Source organism: Pelophylax lessonae (genome assembly GCF_965119305.1).
Source record: "Pelophylax lessonae genome assembly, chromosome: 2".
In the NCBI taxonomy this organism is placed as follows: domain Eukaryota; kingdom Metazoa; phylum Chordata; class Amphibia; order Anura; family Ranidae; genus Pelophylax; species Pelophylax lessonae.
Window position 1 is genome coordinate 657,463,884 of NC_138769.1, and position 20,316 is coordinate 657,484,199.

Genomic DNA, 20,316 nt, shown 5'->3' on the forward strand with positions numbered 1-20,316 from the left:
CAATTAAGTGACCAAAAAGCAAACCATCTGCAGCAGGAATGCTGGCAGACCCAGCGAGAGGTCACTTGGTAGCCGACTCAAATGCTGATAAAGCTCACTAAAGCCGGCCACAGAGGGATCTAATCTTAACTGGTTCAGCAGGGACTGAATGAGATTCCCTCCATATATGGGTGGTTGTACTGAAATTCGATCAATTGACTTCAGTACAACCAGCTTGTTTTTTGCATGCAGTAACTGCTGCCAGCTGTAGCCGCTAGTGATCATTGTGTGCCGCTGGTGCAGAGCTTTCCGTCACCAGAACACCATAGTACTGCAAGAGGGATTTCCCCCATCACAGACATCCTGGGCTTGCCTAAGGGATCAATTCCATTCCAACTAAGTCTCTTGGCAATCTTGCCACTGGTAATATTTGCAGGATCACTAGCAGTAAAGTTGCCCATCAGACCTCAGCTTTAAGTAGCCCATATGAGTTCCATGGGTGGAAGGAAAGAAGATCGCTTATTTCCCTCACTGACTGCTGCCTCCTGCAGGGTTTTTGTGTTCTGCTGGCGGGTAGCCTTCCTGGCCGGCAAAAGCGCAATTCAGCTATAGCCACCAGCAGCAAAAAAAAAAAAAAAAAAATCCGATAGGCTAGTTTTATCCAGGTCAATGGATTGACTTTGATACAAACCAGCCTGCCCATAGATAGATCGAAATCTCAGCCTGTCCATGCTGAACCGGCCAAGATTCGACCTATGGTCGGCTCCCTAGCTCCAAAAACATCCAGTGTCTGAGGCCCAAGTATATATAAAAAAAAAAAAAAAAGTAGCATCTGTACACGTTGCATTGAGATCTATACTAGAAAGCCCAATTCCAGAAGTTGGGAAGTCCTCCCTCGCTGCGGGATATGTTACCATGTGCTTTGGCAGGATACAGTAAAGGTGCATTGCCTTAGTGCATCAGGGTGCCATTTAAAATGAAACGCATCACAGGATACATGTTAAAACCCATGTGGAAGTGTAACGGCCCCAACGCTACAACCAGCACACTCCAACCAATATCCGTTTTCAGAATGCCCAGTCTGGAGCCAAGAGGTGTCTCAAGTTGCTTTACCCTTTTCAAGTGCTCTTAAGGGTGAGATTTAAAATCTAAAAAAGGCAAACCTATGCATTGCCCACTTAGGATAACATTTTAGCTTTTACCCCAACCTATCCCAAGTGTGTATACACACACACACAAAACACACACACACACACCAAATGCTACATTGCGGGAGCTGAAGGCAATGCCTTGTTCTTCAGGGAGTATGGAAGAGCAGGTGACACGGAGAGTCAATTGTCTTGTGTCGGCCATGACTCTGGGGACTCCTAACCAAAGGCTACTACACATGGGCTAAATGTCTGGTGGCGTTGGTTAGTTCAATAAAACCAGCAGACATTTAGCCCCTGTGTATAGCAGCCGGTCCGACAGAAGCCAGCCGTCCAGCCACCTTCTGTTCGATATGTGTTCTAGAAAACCAGCAGTCGACCAGCTCCCAATCAGTGCTTTTAGCCAATGGCTGACTAGAGTGTTCTGGCGCTCAATAGAACAGCGGCAGAGATTGATGTTCTAACGTCGGATTGTTCGAACAGCGGCTCTGACTGGAGTGGATTAAAAACTCAAGGCGTGTACTAGGCTTTACACCAGACTTTCCCGATGGTTGAGCAGAACTATGGAGGAGTGAAAAGGAAGGGAACTATGTTGCTGGGGACGGTGAAGGTAAAGTCAACCGGTAGCTTTGCCCAGCACTGGTAAGCACATCCCATGAGTGGTTAGCGCTGGGTTCTCACATCTCTGGTGTACTGGATTATATTACCATAACATTGAGTAACCCCCCCCCCCCGCCTCCTTTGCTTGCAATGTCATCCATTACAAAAACGACCTAAAGTTGAGTTATGCAGAAATTGGTCCCAAATGTGCATGAATATCTGTAGGCTGAGGTTGGCTGATATATAAATGGACGTTTTGACCAGAATACAGTGGCTATTGCTCCAGGCTTATTTAAACAGCTTAAAGCATAAACAAAGCTTTACATTTCTTTCCACCCAGCATGGCTGTGGATTGAGCGGTGGAGGAACAATGACCCAGTATCCCAGGTCACAATGTGTTAATCATCTCTAGCACTGCTCAGATGGCTGCCGTGAAATGCATGGGGAGGGGGCTGGGGAAGATTTACAGTCTATGACCTCATAGATATAGCTGCTCTAGGCCCTGAAAGCAGAGCTGGGATACAGAACAGCCATAGGAAGTCCTAAACCACAAGTAGCGAATAGTCGGGCCTTGGACAAAGGGCTGCGCACACAACAAGTCACTGTATTAGATTTCCTGTCAGGCGGAAGGCAGACACACCCAGACTCATTATCAGAAGGGGAAAAAAGCTGGCTTATCAGTAGACTGCATACTGGGAATGGGTTATGACCGCTTCACCTATAACCTTTTCACAGTTAAGAGACATGAATCCATCTACTTTGAAATTATATTCCAGAAAAAAGACAGAAGATGTCACCAATTCCTATAGAAGTCTTAGTACAAGGACAGTACTAATCGTGAGAAGAGACATTTACGGCTGCCAATGCCAACTGTAATGCTGATTCTTAGTATTCCGAGTCTGTAACCCAGAATACACAAATCAGGAAAGGCAAAAGTCAGAAGCCCTCATGTAGGTAGAGTACATAGGTCATTTTTGTACTTATTTGGATTTAGGTGCAGACATCTCTACCTTTATAACCAACACTTGCTGGACAGCTTGGCCTGTAATGCCCCATTCGCACGTTTGACTCCAAAGTTGCGCCAACTGTGGAGTGCAACTTGCACACAACTTTGGCGTTGACCAGTGATAACAGACAACTGCATTGTATAACATTCAGGTACGACCCATGTGGAATGAAGTCATGCAACTTTATTGTTCAAAGTTGCATGACAAGTCGCACAAGTGTGAATGGAGTCTAAGAGGGGTTGGGACAACCCATTTAAAGCATAACTAAAAGGGTGAATACTCCCTTGTGTGCCGCCGGCATCTTGTTCTGAGTGCCAGTCTCTAGGCCTCTTCATTGGCCAGCGGGAAATGGCATAACATCTGCCCAGGAGCTTGCCATCTCAGCACTCTATGCTGAGCTACGCATGCGCAGCTCAGTTTACAGCACCGGAAAAGACTGATGAGGCAGGTAGGGGCATTTTATTGCCAAAGAGTGCATGTTTCTTCTGCAATAAAGCCTGCCTGCTTCAGTTCCACTTTAACACCAGAGGTGCTTGCAAAGGTCATTATTAAATGGTTTAAACCTCCCCTTCCCACCCCAAAATAAAAAACCTGTTGCTGTGGCCGCTTAAGGGCTTGCATAAATTTGCCGTTAGGTTAAATATACAAGGTTGAGCTGAAGTTTGCCCAACCTCCAACTGCTCCTTCTCATGCTGCATAGGCAGACAGGGGCGTACATAATGCGGTGGCACTAGTCAATAAAACCCTATCCTGGCCTAATGAATGGAGTTGCACTGCAGCCACCCCATAGCCATGTGGAATACACGCAGTTGCGTTAGTAGCATTCCATTTACAGCATTAAAAGTAGCATGCCATTTACAGCATTAAAACAAGCAATGAGGAAGCAACACATCACCTCATCGCCTTTCAAATGCTTTCCAGAGGGACAGCCGTCCTTGCCGATTGCACTAGTTCTAAAAGTTTGTCATTCAACTTCCCACAAATTGTTCACATGGAAACAAGGCTGCTGCTGTGCAATTTTAATGCAGAACCAACCATGCCACCCTATTAAAAAGGAAGTGGATCTATTGGCAGGATCAAAACCAATAAGTGAAAGGGGACTCAAAAGTGGAATTAAAACATTGCAGTTCACCCATTTTTTTTTAGATTTGAAACCAATTTTCCCCTGGTGATCAAGCCAAGCTGGAGTTTGGCTTCAATTTCATTCCATCTATGGGCAGGTCAGTTGTATTGAAGTTGGTCTATCAAACTTCAGTAAAAGCAGCCCGTCAAGTTTTTTTTTTTCTGTATGATTACTTCTGATGGCTATAGCAGCAGTAATCCTATTCTAGTTGTGGGGAAGCCTCACGCTTTCAAAATACAATAGCACATTGGGAGGAATCCCACAATCAATGACTGATGGGGGAAAGCAAGCGATATTCTTTCCTTCAACCCACGATTGAGGGAAAGAAAATTGTATTATTTATGGTGAGTATTTAAATCTGCTACTTCAGTGGTCCTCAACTCCGGTCCTCAGGGCCCACTAACAGGCCAGATTTTAGTATTACCTTGGGGAGATGCAGACTAGAGTACTGCAATCACTGAGCAGCAAATGATATCACCTGGGATGTATTTCAGTTATCTTGCAAACCTGGCCTGTTAGTGGGCCCTGTAGGCCAGGGTTGAGGACCACTGTGCTAATTGATCCAACACCCCCCTCCCTCCAGACTGGCAATGCAGCTATCTAAAAAAGGTGTGTACTACAAAGGGGGGCACACTAATACAGGAAGAGGGAGAAAAGCCCTAAAGAAAAAATTAATACAACCACCACATCTGATTGACAAGCTGCAACATTGCGATTTCGGTTTCATTGCAGCTTTCATTTTTGCCCATAGTTCACTTGAAGGCACAAACATGCTTCAGCTCCAGAGACCGGGCTTCACTTCCCAGTTCTAGACTGCAGGCCCATGGAAAGGTGGCCAAACATTTCTACCCTGACTGTAGCAGTGTGTACACAATGGGGTTGATTTTCTAAAGCTGGAGTGTGCAAAATATGGTGCCGCCATACAGGGCAACCAGCTTCTAACTTCAGCTTGTTCAATTAAGCTTTGACAAAAAACCTAGAAGCCGATTGGTTCTTATACAGAACTGCACCAGATTTTGCATTCACCAGCTTTAGTAAAGCAAAGCCAAAGGTTACCAAGTTTGTGCTTGAAATTGAGGGAAGCAGAAGTGATTAGTGAACTGATAGCTGTCAGAAGACTTGTCCTGCCTTGAAAGCCAATGGAATCTGGGTAACATGTACTATTTTAGGTAATGCTGAGCACGGTTTGAAAGCCACGCATCCACAATAACCAAAGTCCAACTCAACCAGAATGAAATAAAGTCATCCAGTGTCAATGGACACCTTGTGTATTTTTTTTTTTTTATCTATATAAACGGCTCCCCACCTGCCTACAGACCAGTATTTTACGGTTTGAAATCTACCCAACTTTTGGGTACAATAAATGCAAAATTTACATTACACTCTTATAAAAAAGGTGGACTGTCCTCTCCAAGGGCTCATATACACTGCAACTTGTAAACGGCCGTTTAGGAGCAGTTGGGCGTATTTTTCAGAAGCCCCTGAACCCACCTCTGTTATCTTATCTGTCCATGTACAGAGGGTCGTTTACAGGAAGTTGAGTTCAGTGACGTTTTTTGGACAGCAATTATTCGAACACGTGTTTCCCGGAGTTTCAAAACGCAACCGAACGCTTTCACCCGCGTTCAGCGCTTGTGTTTTCAGGAGGCCTTTTCATACATACAGTCACCCTGGCATGGCAGAGTCGGGTCACCCTGGCATGGCAGAGTGGAATCATGCAGTTGCCATGCCAGGGTGGTCCCACTATGCAGATGTTGGGACATACATACACATTCATTCAAATAGCTGAAAAACATATTTCTGTTGCATTCTGGGTGTTTGGGAGGGTCTTCTGATGAGTTTTGCAAAAACGCCTCTGAGCGCAAACGCCGCTAAACGCGGCATGCAAACGCGACACAACGGGCGTTTTTAAACGTAGTTCTATAGCTGTCAAGTTCCAGCATTCAAAGGACTTTTTCAAATGTCCCATGTACATGTAGCCTAACTTTCTGCAAATATGGTCTGAGCATCCATATTCTCCCCCATTTACAGTTTCACCATTTACAGTTTCACCTGACCTTTTCCATCACAGAAGGTGCCAAATAGGAAGGGAAAGTGAGCTCAGAGACAGGCTGCTTCCTGCTCACAAGAGGCTCAGACGCATGTTGATTCATTCCCAAACTGCTGACACGTCTGTTTTCTAACCAGGTGGAAGCGAGATGTCACGAAGGTGGCGTAATCCTACTTGGCACAGTGACCACCAATGCACTAGGCAGGACAGCTGGCGCACAATCTTATGCTTTCACTCATTTTTAGCAACTTTTAGTTCACTGGCCAAATGTACATCTCAATTTTTAAGATGCATCAAGTATGAGAGGTTCAAGGAATAGTATGAAAGAATCCTACAAATGCTCCACCCCCCCCCCCCCACCCCCAGCTTCAGACACTTCTGCACACAGCTGTGTTAACTCATGATAGACTCCAGCAGTGTCTTTTACAACAACTGCTGAGTGATCATCTCGACAGTGCTTTGTCGCTGAACCTGACCCTGAACTGCCTGCTGCGCCAGACTGGCTGCTAACTAGCAAAAGAACAGGAGGGCGGAACAGAGCAAATGCCATTTAAGCTGCCTCCATACCTAACGATCAAATTGCATGCCAAACAAAAATGCTTTACAACAGCATTGTAGGAGGCAACTGTAAGAAATAAGAAAAATCACCACCCAGTACAACCTGCCTATACCAGCAGCCATGTAGTGCCAGGGCCTGTCTGGGTACAAATTAAAATGTATAGATTAGGCAGGTCCTCATTTTACAAAACATAGTCAACATGAATAGGGAGCTTAAGGCGCATGGTCAGCTTTACAATTTGCTCGAATTACAAGACATCCAGCTACTGTTCCCGAACCAACCATCTATGTATGACTACACGTTAAAATTCCGAACAGTTTTATCCAAAATAAATTAGTCAAAAAAAGGACTAACCTGTTGACCAACCTCAAATCTCTTACCTTATTATTAGCAGTTTCCCCTTTCTCAAACATCATCTTCAGACTGTTCAATGGAACATGGAACTTTTCAATCTTTGGAGAAGGCTCCGGGGTGTCCAGCTTGGCAGTCTCCAGGTCTCGCTCCATGCTTTCCACCCTGGTGGGCTGAGAATGGAGTTCTGTGGCACTGGGGTATTGGAAGCGACTTTGATCCTTCAGAGGCGAGCGGACCTTGGTGGGGCTGCCTTCAGGATGGCCAGCAGGGGCAGTTTCCGCCTTAAAACTGCTGACCCTTTGCCTCAGCACAAAACTGCCACTGCGCTTTACTTCTGTCTGAGCGGCAGGAACGGCAGGAACCGGAGTCTCCCACTTTTTCTTCAACACGCTCAGGGAGCCCCGGTTAAAGCTGGGAGGAAGTGCCTCTATGTTCTAAAAGGAATAGAAAATGAATGCATGTGAGTTAGGAAGTGCCTGTCTATGGGAAAGAAAAATAAACCTGCAGAACAGAAAAGGCAGATCCACATCCAGGCAGCTCCTAAGGAAATTATGGTCTTCGCCACATGTAAAAAGCATTTAGCCCAGAGGGGTTAAGAGGCGGAGGAAAGGCTGGGCAGGAAGTTTAAGGGAAAAAAAAAAAAGGAAAAGGAGGATATCCATATATGGGCAAACAGATGGGAAGAACAAGTAAAAATGATGAGAAAGTGACTCATTTAACTAGGAAGAAGCTAAGAGCACAAAGAAAAGTAATCTCTGGTTCATTCCTGCTGACACGTCTGGAACACGTCCCCACAATGAGCAAAAATCTTAAACATATTGTAAAAGCAAAATTCCCAACAGTCAGCACAAAAACCTAAATAGTATGGGAATGACTAAAGGAGAGGGAAAAAAAAAAAAAAAATTATATAAAATTAAAAAGACGAGGAAAATGAAAAATGGCTCCCAGATCAAGAAACCCAGATGCTTCCAATTACTATCATGCATATTACTATCATGCATATTAAAAACAGTAGACACTCCAAGAAATCGAACGTCCTTCAGGAAAAAAAGGCATTAAATTAGAATTATTATTGGATTTAAATTTTTTTTAAAAAATTAAATCATGTAGCCTATGATGCAAGGCGATAAAATGCAGATACTGAAGTTAAAGAATGTACAGAAGACAAGGAAAAAAAATTAAATCACTTCCAATTTACAAAAATATGCAAATGAAGCTAGAAATGATGTATCATTTATGGAATGGATGCAAGTGAAAGATGACGTGCAACATGAAAGATGAGAAGGAAATAAGATCAAAAATAACAAAAGCGCCATATTGTACCTGCCGTCTCTGCATTGCTGCGGTCCGTGCCTGGAAGAACCGTATGACTGCAGCTGCTGTGACAGGCTGCCAGGCTTTATAGAATTACAAGTGATTAGCAGCTATATTGGGATCCTAAGTCTCTCACCTCATCACATGCTGAAGAAAACTGCGCCATCTTTGTTAACCCACTGACAGATAACCACAAGAGATATCCAAGAGCTCAAAGAGGGACAGTTCAAGTAGCTACATACTGTGACATAGCCAAGGCCGATTCTGCAATGTAAGCGGTCTAAAGGCAGCTGTTGTAAGACCCAAAATCGCACCAAAATGACCACATTGGGAGACTGGTGTCCGCATACCCACAGGGCTGGCCAGTTCCTAGAATTACCCATTAATGGATGTGGATAAGCAGAGGTGGTGTTGCTGGGTTATGCAATGTAAGGTGCAAGTTAGAGGGAAGGTAGGCAACAATTTTAGTCAGGCACCTACCCAACAATTTTTCCTTCAGACATGACCACCCTAAAAACACCCAGAGATAAAATGGTCTCATTTTTATACCAACCTCATTTATAAACATTTCATTAATGGTAAAAAGGTAATGTGAGGAACAATGCTTGCCTAGGTTATCATTAGAGAGCCATGTGACCTACAGAAATCAATCCCTGCTAGTTGGAAGGCTACAAAAAAGTGGTCAGACCTTCATTTCTATAATTTAATGCCCACTACCCACGATCCGAAAATGTAGAAAAATTGCTAGGAACTCTCAATTATATTTGCAAATGGGAGAGGTTACTTACGATACGAATTTTTTTTGGACGATGATTCAAAAGCTTCCGGTACGCGTAACCACGCCGTAGCGTGTGAGGGGAAATGAGGTCTACTGCTCATGCGCTGTCTACTGCTAACCATTTTTTTCAGGCGAACAACATACTGATAATACGATTATCGTACGATGTGTTATAATACGATCAAAATTTTTATGCTTGCATGACCAGTTAATATCGAGCGAACTGTCGCGATCGCCTCTCGTAAGCTGTGTACTAACGATCAGATTATCGTCCGATCTTTTCACAAGCGTTATTTTTCGTCCGATTTCCGGATCGTATGTACGGGCCTTTAGTCAGCAACTCAAGACTGCATTGAAGCCAAAGAATAAACATGAAAGCCAGGTAATTAACACTCCCAAAAGTTAATCAATGCCTCCCTTCATTATCCTCTCAAGTGTGTTGGAAAAAAAAAAAAAAAAGCCATGTCAATGCATAGTGTCAGCAGCCACATGTCCGCTCCATAGGACAATGGGTGGCCCGTTCAGGTCCACCTGAAAGACAGACATGTGGACCTGATCTGCCCGCTGTTGTGAAAGGGCCTAAAAGTAGAACTATGGGAAAATTCTCTTCTTTTGATAGAGCAAGGGAGGGTTACAACCAGTAATTTGTCGTCACCATCTGCATGAACATGAATGTTTTCTCTTATACAAGCCTCTCAGATTAAGAGTTTGGAATGCATGTGCACATTTTGGATGATTACAGAATCTAGGGATCTGATGTCAAGCATAAAACTTATTTAAAGTGGAACTAATCCCATCAATTTAACAGTTCCCAACAAAAGGATAGCCTAAAACTCAAGTATTTGTAAACCCACTCGTTAGGCTAATGGGCCATACACACTAAGATTTTCTGAAGACTTTCCTTTAGACTTACCAAAACCATATAATATGAGGTCAAACCTAAACACTTTCAATTTGTATGCAATCTGGCAGGCCCTTGCACTACATAGAAAAGGTAAATCTGAAGGAAATCTAACCACAAAAGTTGGATAGTGTGTATCCAGTTTAAGAGGGTCAATGGATTCTGGTGAATGCACAGATTGAGTGTGTACACAAGAGAGCACAGGATTGTCCTAGGAGGTATTGAAATTCACGAAGCACTATTTGTTGGAGAATCGAACGTTGGATAGAAGCATGTGATTGGTCACAAAAAAATAAACATTTGAAAAAAAAAAAAAAAAAAAAAAAAAAAGGACATTTTTACTATGTTTGTTATGCTGAACGATAAATTTGTAATTCGTCGACTTTACATGCATTTCATTCCAGGGCACTTTAGTACTATGTTTTTATATGGAAAAAAATGTGTGGGGAGTGCAGCACTGTATTTCTCACTAATAACTTCACCTAATTAAGAGGGAATACAGTTTGTGGTGTAGGCAGCCTCCAAGGAGCAGTCATTACACCCGTGCTTTAAGGGCAGGATCGCCGTAATTCAACCTTTAAAAACTTTGAATGCTTACAGAATCTAGCAACCCGATGTTTTAAACTTAAAGGGGAACTGAACTTATTAATTTAATAGTTTCCCACAGTTACATTCAAGGCATGCTGTGAATGAGAACGATCATCAGCACCATGGCAAGTGTTGATCAAAAGAGGCAGCAAGATGGAAGCTTCCTTGGATGTAACGGATAGGAGGATTAGGTTTAGCTTTAAGCATGCAGTGGGCATTTTCTTTACTGTGCACCTACAATGAGGCAAGATCAAAGTTTGATACCACATTTCGCTGGGGGGGTTGGGTCTCGACATTCAAACCCAAACACGGAATTTGGATCATGCTGGTGAAATTGTATGGTAAACTCCTACACTGACCGCATCTTTTAGAAAACCCATATAAAAAATACTACAGCTGGCTTTTTTATTTTCCATGCACGAAGCAGTTACTGCCAAATCCCATCAAGCTTAGATTCACGCCATCAAATTTGTTTTTTGAGCACCCACTGGTGGGTAATTTATGGCACTTTTCCACTGCAAGTACCAGCTCGTACCGGCTCGGCTCTACTCGGCCCGGTTTGCTTTTCCACTGCTGGTACCACATGGTATAGTGTCGGAACGGTTCGGTATAGGTTTGCTTTTCCACTAAAGTAGTACTAAGTTAAGTGGGTGGGATAACGGGGTGGGTGGGATTCTCTGACCAATCAGTGGCTAGTAGTGACTGCATGCAAAGGATTGTGGGATATGGTACCTGTTGGAACCACAATTGAGTAGGTACTGTTTTTTCAGAGCCGTACCGTTCCATGCAGTGGAAAAGCAAACCTATACCGTACCGAACCGTTCCGACACTATACCATGCGGTACCAGCAGTGGAAAAGCACAAAAGCGTGCCGAAGCGTTACGGTTCCATGCAGTGGAAAAGCGCCAATACAAGCCTTGTGACTAGGGCAACATTGTGAGATATCAGGCGATGGGGACATTAACATGCTTGTGATAACCACCTATGAAATCAAGTGATCTCTACTACAAAAAGTATTGAAACTTGGTGCTAGTTTTTGCTATAGGGATATTGATTCCATGCACATTAAGACAAATTAGAGCCACTCCATTTTCATTATACAACATTAAAAGTGTTGGTTTTCAAATGCTAGCAACGCAAGTACCTGCCTCTGACCTCTAGAAAGGAAGCAGTACAATAAGCCAGTTATGTGTGCACCAACAAGAAGCACATTGATAGGATCAAAGAGCAGTGTGACAGATAAGCTCACCCCTGAACGGCTTCTCCTTTCACTGTCCACTCACAAGCTGGGCACTATTTAACCCACCAGAAGCCCTCGTTCACATCAAGGGTGGCTTTAAAAACGTGCAATTTCAAAGCCGCATCTTCGTGAAGACATCTGTGAGATTCATGCACAGATGTCCATTTAAGCTACACCCGAAAACCGGCAGTAGTGCATGTACTATTTTCAAAATTAGATGCGGCACTACAGAGTCACCGTTGCATCAATTTGAACACTGCCATTACTGGCAATAGGATGACAGGTCAACTGGCATGACAAATAGCTCTGATGGGAACAGGGGCTAAACAAAACACTGGAAATTGACCCTTTGGGTGGGTATACACATGTAGAATTTGGAATGAAATAATTCGTAACGTAAATATGAAAATGCTTAGTACATTTAAAAGTGGTTCCAAGATTTCAATTGCCTTTACCAATTGTTTTGAGATAAATGGACCAAAAAAAAAAAATTATCACACACTCGAAATGCAGACAGACAAGAAATTCCCATCCTGTTCCTTCAAATTTGACACCTCGAACATGGTTATTTTAACCCCACTTCTAATTATTTTTTTTTATATAGCGCTATCAATTTACGCAGCGCTTTACATATACATTGTACATTCACATCAGTCCCTGCCCTCAAGGAGCTTACAATCTAAGGTCCCCAACTCACATACATACACAGTAGGGCCAATTTTTTTTATACATGATCCAATTAACCTACCAGCATGTCTTTTGGAGTATGGAAGGAAAAGGAGTACCCGGAGGAAACCCATGGAGGCACAGGGAGAACATGCAAACTCCAGGCAGGTAGTGTCATGGTTGGGATTCGAACCAGCGACTCTTGCTGCTAGGTGAAAGTGCTAACCACTACACCACTGTGCCGCCCATTAATTAGAAAACAAACGAGCTTACATTTTTACAGCAAAAAAACGTGAGCAAAATTCTATTAGTGTATAACCAGCTTCAAAATGAATTTACAGTAACCACTTTTTTGCTTTTCATTTAATCCTAGATGGTTGGCATTCTTGCCTCAAGCAAATCTCGTTAGGTCTTCGAAGTCCTGTCTTATCAGATAAGAATCTCACTTTGAAGGCAATCAGTCTCTACAGGATTACAGATCACTGTCCTCTTACTCATACCCCCCACTGGCCATTCAGTAATGTATGTCCCTGCCCGGTCTGCATGAGTGCTAGACAGCCTGAGTGATCCTATCATCACTCACACAGCAGTCCTGATGAGCGAATACACAATAGCCTCCCCTCCAGCTTTCATTGCAAGTTTCGACTTGTCTCATTCCAACAGAAACCACCATATGTCTGTGGACATACACAATGGAAAGCCCCAACCTACAGGCTGGAAAATACCCAGGATTTGAAGTTCACACTTCTGTCTCTAATGATCTAATTATGCAGTGCTAAACTGAAGAAACAACATTTGAGTAATGTCTTCTAAAAAGACAACTATACACAAGTTCATAAAACCAGAAGATAATGTTGGATGGGGGAAAGCACAAAGAATTACACATAAGAACCTAGACGTCTAGCTTGTTTTATACAACAGTAATGGTTTGTAAATGAAAACAAAATTGCAACACACAAAGTTATAGCTGAACAGGACTAAAATTCATTAAAAAGGGATGGTACTGCCTTGCAGCACTGGGGTGCTTAGTATGAGCTTTAGGCTACGTTCACATCTTGGTGTTGCTATTTACAGGCGTTTTTTAGGTTGACTAGTAACCAATGGAAAAAAAATAAAACACCTGTAATCTGCCCAAAAAGAAGCTCATGTACTTTGAGCATTTTTGCTTAACCACTTAAGCCCCGGAAGATTTTACCCCCTTCCTGACCAGGGGGTAATTGCGATTCGGCACTGCGTGACTTTAACAGACAATTGCGCGGTCGTGCAACGCTGTACCTAAACAAATTTGACGTCCTTTTTTTCCCACAGAGCTTTCTTTTGGTGGTATTTGATCACGCGCTATAAACAAAAAAGCGTCAATTTTGCAAAAACAATATTTTTCACATTTTTTTATATGAAATTCCCAAAAAAAAAAAAAAAAGTAAAATAATTTTTAACATTTTCGGCCAATTTGTTTTATGCTATATGTTTGGTAAAAAAAAAAAAAAAAAAAAAAAAACACAATTTGCAAAAAGCGTATTTTGATTGGTTTGCGTAAAAGTTATCGCGTTTACCAAGAAAGGGAAAGATGTCATTTTTGTTGTTTTTTTATTTAACGCGTAATGGCGGCGATCTGCGATTTTTTTTGCGGGACTGCGACATTGGGGCGGACAGATCGGACCCTTGACTGACATTTGACACTTTTGGGGTTACCAGTGACATTACTACAGTAATCAATGCTATAAATATGCACTGTTACTGTAAAATTACACTGGTAGTGGAGGGATTAACTTTATTTGAGAGGGAGGGGCTGTGTGTGTCCCTAGGGGCGTGATTCTAACTGTGATTGGCTGTGGCTTGAGGTGTAGGAACAGTGATCGACTGTCCTACATAGAACTGTATAATCACTGTTCCTACACAGGGGAGAATGACAGGCGGCTTGTTTACATCAGCCGCCTGCCTTTCTCCCGCTGTCACGGGCGATCATGAGTGAGCGGCGGACATCGGGTCGCCGCGCGGGGGGGTCCGTGACCACGCGCCTCCGGCAGCGCTCGTTCCCCAGAGCCTCACAGGCTAGTGACGTACCGGTATGTGACTTTGCCTGTGAGGGGCTGACCGCCGCAGTATATGTACTTGCGGCGGTCGGCAAGTGGTTAAAACGTCAAAATGCTCAGATGTGAACAAAGAAGGCCATTGAAATGAATAGGATTTGTCTTGTTGGGCGTTTGAGCTGATCCTAGAGCAGAAAAAAGCCCCAAAACACCTACATGTGAACTTAGCCTTATCTCTGCATTGAGTTTGCATGTTCCCCACAGCACAGAAAGGTTCTCTCTTCCCACAATCCAAAGTCACGCTGGCTGGATAACTGGTTCCCATCTAAAATAGCCTGATTATGTGTACGTATGCTGGTGATCGGAAACCCTAGAAGTAGAATGCCAGCTAATGCCCAATTAAGTCATAAAATGCTCAGTCTAACACCTATACTAAGGCTGGCCATACATAGAAAATCAAATTTTCTGGGTTGTGATCCAATAGTACCACCATTAATTTCAGAATTCAACCAACCAAGCCTTCAATTTCACCTCATGTTGCTACAGAAAAGATTTTACGTAGCTGGGAATCTTCCTTACTTTCCAGTAATTTTATTTTCTTGCACTTTTTTAAATTAGATTTCTTGCACAATTCTCCCATCATTGGATTAGGAAATCTTTCCTTTTTCAAAAAAATTCCAAAATGCCCGATCACTCAAATTCGATGGCAGCACAAAAATTGGCTGTTATGCAGCCCACTAATGAGGTGAAACTCAAACGAAAATTCTTTAGATAAGATTTTTGAAAGAAAAATGCATTTTGAAATGCAACCCATGTATGGCCAGCCCAAGGGTGGTGGCCATACATAGATTGAAATTCAGCCCGTTTAGCAGGAACCAGCCAAATTTCGATCCATGTATGGGCAAGGCTGGTTGTAGTGAACTCCCATCGATGCACCCACTTGTGTACAACCAGCCTGTCCGGTTTTTCACACTCAGTGCCACCAGCTATAGCCGCAGCACTGATCATTGTATTCTGAAGGCAGGGAAGAACGGGTCAAGTCACTGGATGGTAGCTTTTATGGTATTATAAAAGTAATGGGAATACCATGTAGCCAAGTTAAAATACAAGACTGCTTTCTAAAAAGTCAATGCATTGGAGATGACATGAAATGGAAACCTATTTCTATAAGTGGAGAAATGACTACTTACATTTTTTTTCTTTTCTACACTGGATTCCTCTGCAGCTTTCTGATATCTAAAAGGAAGCAAAAATATCAAGTTTTAGCCTTTGGAGAGCAATGGCACAAGAAACATGAAGTATAGGAAGGACCACATTCGGATACAAGAAATCTTAACACATGCAGTATCTTCCCAGTTATTAAAATCTAGATCGACACTTTGTCCAACAGCGACTAGTCCCATTCACAGAAACATTTAAATTAAAAAAAAACTAATTGCAAACCAAAAACCCTCCAATTTAGTGTTAGCCACAGCCGATCAACTAGGCATTTGATTGGTCAAAGTTTTGTCAATTGACTGACCGATATTCCTTGAAATGGTCAAAATCTAGATTGATAATTTTTAAACTTTATTTTGAGCCGATTTCAAAATTTGGACCACCACGTGTTACATCATTCAATACTTTGGGTATGAGTAATCGCAAACAGGCGATTACAAAAATCGCTACCTGCATGTCCAAGAAAATAAAAAAGGCACCATTTCTGTACAATACGGAAATCTGTTTTTATTCCAGGTGCCATTTTCTAGTACTTGCTAGAAACTGAAAGGCAAAGTTTGGCACATTTATGTACAGTATCTCACAAAAGTGAGTACACCCCTCACATTTTTGTAAATATTTTATAATATCTTTTCATGTGACAACACTGAAGAAATGACACTTTTCTACAATGTAAAGTAGTGAGTGTACGGCTTGTATAAGGGCTCTTTCACACGGTCCGCTCCGTAGGCGGATCCGTGTTGCTCAGCGGGGATCGATCCGCGATCCCCGCTGAGCCGGGCGGATGACAGCTCCATCTCCGCTTGCAGTGCGGAGAGGGAGGTGTCTCAGCCCCGGCTGCCCTCTATGGGGGATTGGATGAGAGCGGACCGCTTGTCCGCTCTCATCAGATTACTGAACGGATGGAAAAATAGGGTTTCCATCCGTCCAGATTTCAAGCACAAGATCGGATGCGGATGGCAGCAGGTGTCAGCGGAGGCGTCTCCGCTGACACCCGCTGCCCCATAGAGCTGCATGAGAGCCGATCCGCCTAAAAAACTGACAGGCGGATCTGATCGGATCGCCCGTGTGAAAGAGCCCTAACAATGTAAATTTGCGGTCTCCTCAAAATAACTCAGCCAATATATAAACCGCTGGCAACAAAAGCGAGTACACCCCTAAGTGAAAATGTCCAAATTGGGCCCAATTAGCCATTTTCCCTTCCCAGCGTCATGCGACTCGTTAAGGTTACAAGGTCTCAGGTGTGAATGGGGAGCAGGTGTGTTAAATTTGGTGCCATCACTCTCATACTGGTCACTGGAAGTTCAACATGGCATCTCATGGCAAAGAACTCTGAGGATCTCAAAAAAAAAAAAAAAATTGTTGCTCTACATAAAGATGGTCTAGGCCGGTGATGGCAAAACGTTGGCACCCCAGATGTTTTGGAACTACATTTCCCATGATGCTCAACACTGCAGAGTATGCGCATCATGGGAAATGTAGTTCCAAAACATCTGGGGTGCCAAGATTCACCATCACTGACCTAGGCTATAAGAAGATTGCCAAGATCCTGAAACAGATACAGCACGGTGGCCAGGACCATACAGCGGTTTAACAGGATAGGTTCCACTCAAAACAGGCCTCACCATGGTCGACCAAAGAAGTGGAGTGCACATGCTCAGCATCATATCCAGAGGTTGTCTTTGGGAAAGAGACGTATGAGGGCTGCCAGCATTGCTGCAGAGGCTGAAGGGGTGGGGTGTCAGCTTTTGTGCTCAGACCATACGCTGCACACTGCATCAAATTGGTCTGCATGGCTGTCAACCCAGAAGGAAGCATCTTCTAAAGATTATGCACAAGAAAGCCTGCAAACTGTTTGCTGAAGGCAAGCAGACTAAAGACATGGATTACTGGAACCATGTCCTGTGGTCTGATGAGAGCAAAACAAAAAACTTTGTTTGTTTCAGATGTGTAAAGCATGTGTGGCGGCAACCAGGTGAGGAGTACAAAGACAAGTGTGTCTTGCCTACAGTCAAGCATGGTGGTGGGAGCGTCATGGTCTGGGGCTGCATAAATGCTGCCGGCACTGGGGAGTTACAGTTAATTGAGGGATCCATGAAAGCCAAAATGTACTGTGACATACTGAAGCAGAGCATGATCCCCTCCCTTTGGAGACTGAGCCGCAGGGCAGTATTACAACATAAGGACCCTAAACACCTCCAAAACGACAACTGCCTTGCTAAAGAAGCTGAGGGTAAAGGTAATGGATTGGCCAAGCATGTCTCCAGACCTAAACCATATTGAGCATCTGTGGGGCATCCTCAAAAGGAAGGTGGAGGAGCGCAAGGTCTACCAACATCCACCAGCCCTGTGATGTCACGGAGGAGTGGAAGAGGACTCCAGCGGCAACCTGTGAAGCTCTGGTGAACTCCATGCCCAAGAGGGTTAAGGCAGTGCTGGAAAATAATGGTGGCCACACAAAATGACACTTCGGGCTAGGGCTGCAACGATTAATTTGTCTGTCGACTAATCTATCGACTATTTTTACGATTAGTCGACTAATCGAACGATTGTTTTTAATTTTTTTTGCTTAATTTAGTTTTTTTAAATAGCTAATTAATCCTGTAATTAATACAGACCCCTCAGTAAGCCCCCTCCCAGTATAAACCCCACAGTAAGCCCTCCCACCTAGTACAGACCACTTAGTAAGCCCCCCCTCCCAGTGCAGACCCCTCAATAAGCCCTTCCACCTAGTACAGACCATTACAAGCCGCCACAGTACAGTACAAGCCAGTGTAGCGCCGCACATGTGACATCTCTAAGTACCTGGGTGATCGGGGAGGATGGCGAATGTGTCACGGCAGAAGCTGTGGCGGAGTACGGGGGTGCTGGAGACGGTCAGCGCTCACCTCTCGTCTCCGACATCGGTGTGGATGGGGCCCGGGGGGGGTTATTTCGCCCGGCCGGAAAGGCTTCAAACAGCGCTGCGGCCGGCCAGGGGGCGTGTGACGTCACGCATTGACGCCTTTCACGCACGTCGACGATTTTTTTAGTCTACGCGTCGTGGCAGCCCTACTTTGGGCCGAATTTGGACATTTTAAACTTGGGGGTGTACTCCCTTTTGTTGCCAGCGATTTAGACATTAATGGCTGTGTTGGGTTATTTTGAGGGGACAGCAAATTTACACTGTTATACAAACTGTACACTCACTTTACATTGTAGCAAGTGACATTTCTTCAGTGCCGTGACATGAAAAGATCAAATATTTACAAAATTTTGAGGGGCTTACTCACTTTTGAGAGATACTGTAGAAGATTTGATTCGAGTGGCTTTACAGCTGACTGCTCACTATGTAAGGTTCCCAATTGTGGGCCTATGTTGTCACCTTCTCACAAGGGCTGCCAATGGAGACTAGGGGCTGAAACAGCTGCTCCCGCCCCCTCCACCAAGCGCTCCAGACAGCCGCTGACTGTCACCACTCTGCTCAGAGCAGACCCAAGAACTGAGTGATTAGCAGTTGCATGATTCTCCATTCTACAACCAGCAGGGGAACAAAAGAAAGGGTGCACTGGCCTAGTGCATGCAGTACCCAACAGAAATTTTAAAAATAAAAAAAAGGTATTCTACTTACAAATGAATTTCAAGCATAGGCATGTAAAAAACGCAGATTAGACTACCTCCAGTTCCACAGTACTCAGTATGGGAAGCATTTGTAGCATCCAAGGGCTTACATGTGTTGAGGGGTTGATCCCTCTTTTAGAGCCAATGCAAGCATGAATGATTTCACACTGACCTATACACATCAATGGAGCCAATAGCCTAGGTGTACAGTGCCTAGTTGATGTTGGCATACCAGTCTGTCGTGTTCATTAGGTATTTATTTGCTCCCGTAAAATAATTTCACTTTTTTGACTCTGAAGAGGGCTTGACCCTCAAAACACACATGCCTTTGGATGCCACAACAGCTTCCCACACCACTGGCTGAGTACTGTGGACCAGGAAGTGGTCTCGTCTGCATTCTTTTACATGCCAATGCTTGGCAAGTGTTCGTAATTAGAATACCCTTTGTTTCAAAATAAATTAATGTTAATGCACCAAGTCGGTGCGCCCTTTGAGTTGTTTCTAGTGCTTGAAAAGGGCAAGCAAAAAAGCAGCAAAATGTCTTTAGCGCCACAACCAAGTGCAGGAGATTTTGCCGGCAGGAGACAGCTGCAGCATCAGATTGATGCTTGAGCCATATACTGCGAGTACAGAGGTTTGCTTATTTTTTTTTTATTCCTGCAATTAAGGTCTGATTCACACTGAGGCGGCTTCAAAGTCACCCAAATCTGAAGCCACCTCAAAAAGCACGATTTCGGTGTGGCCGGCAAACAACTTTAATACAGTCAATGCAAGCCGCTCAAATTCACCCCCAAGTAGTGCAGGAAGGAACCGTTTCCAAGTCAGAGCGACTTGAGTTGCTCCAATTAGGAAGTTTCATTGCACTGAAATGCCCCAGTGTGAACCGAGTTTTAAAAGTGAAGCCTGTCAGATAACTGCTTAGTTTCACCTCTCAGATATCATTTACACAAAAATACTCCATTAACAAGACTATTGGGAACAGTCAACAGTTTGTGGGCCTGCACTCAGAAGCCTACAAGGAGTGAACACTTGAAGACACCACTTTCTTTTTTTTACCAGAAACCAATCGGCAAGCTGGAGGAGAGGTAAAGGCAAATGTATTTTTACTGTACATAGTTAAACTGCAAGTCTTTGCTAAAAAAGGTACACCCCTTTACCAAA

General features: G+C 43.7%; 1 protein-coding gene across 2 annotated transcripts in view; it reads right to left on the bottom strand.

Moving 5' to 3' along the window:
• The window catches only part of LIMA1 (LIM domain and actin binding 1), an 83,006-nt gene that overhangs the window by 40,856 nt on the left and 21,834 nt on the right, over positions 1-20,316 (bottom strand). Inside the window, exons 3-4 of one of the 2 annotated variants that reach the window (XM_082246523.1) lie at positions 15,528-15,573; positions 6,847-7,254 (exon numbers count right to left, since the gene is read on the bottom strand). In XM_082246523.1, coding sequence (XP_082102649.1) covers positions 6,847-7,254; positions 15,528-15,573 — 454 coding nt within the window. The remainder of the gene's footprint in view (positions 1-6,846; positions 7,255-15,527; positions 15,574-20,316) is intronic. The other variant, XM_082246524.1, reaches the window with a different exon arrangement.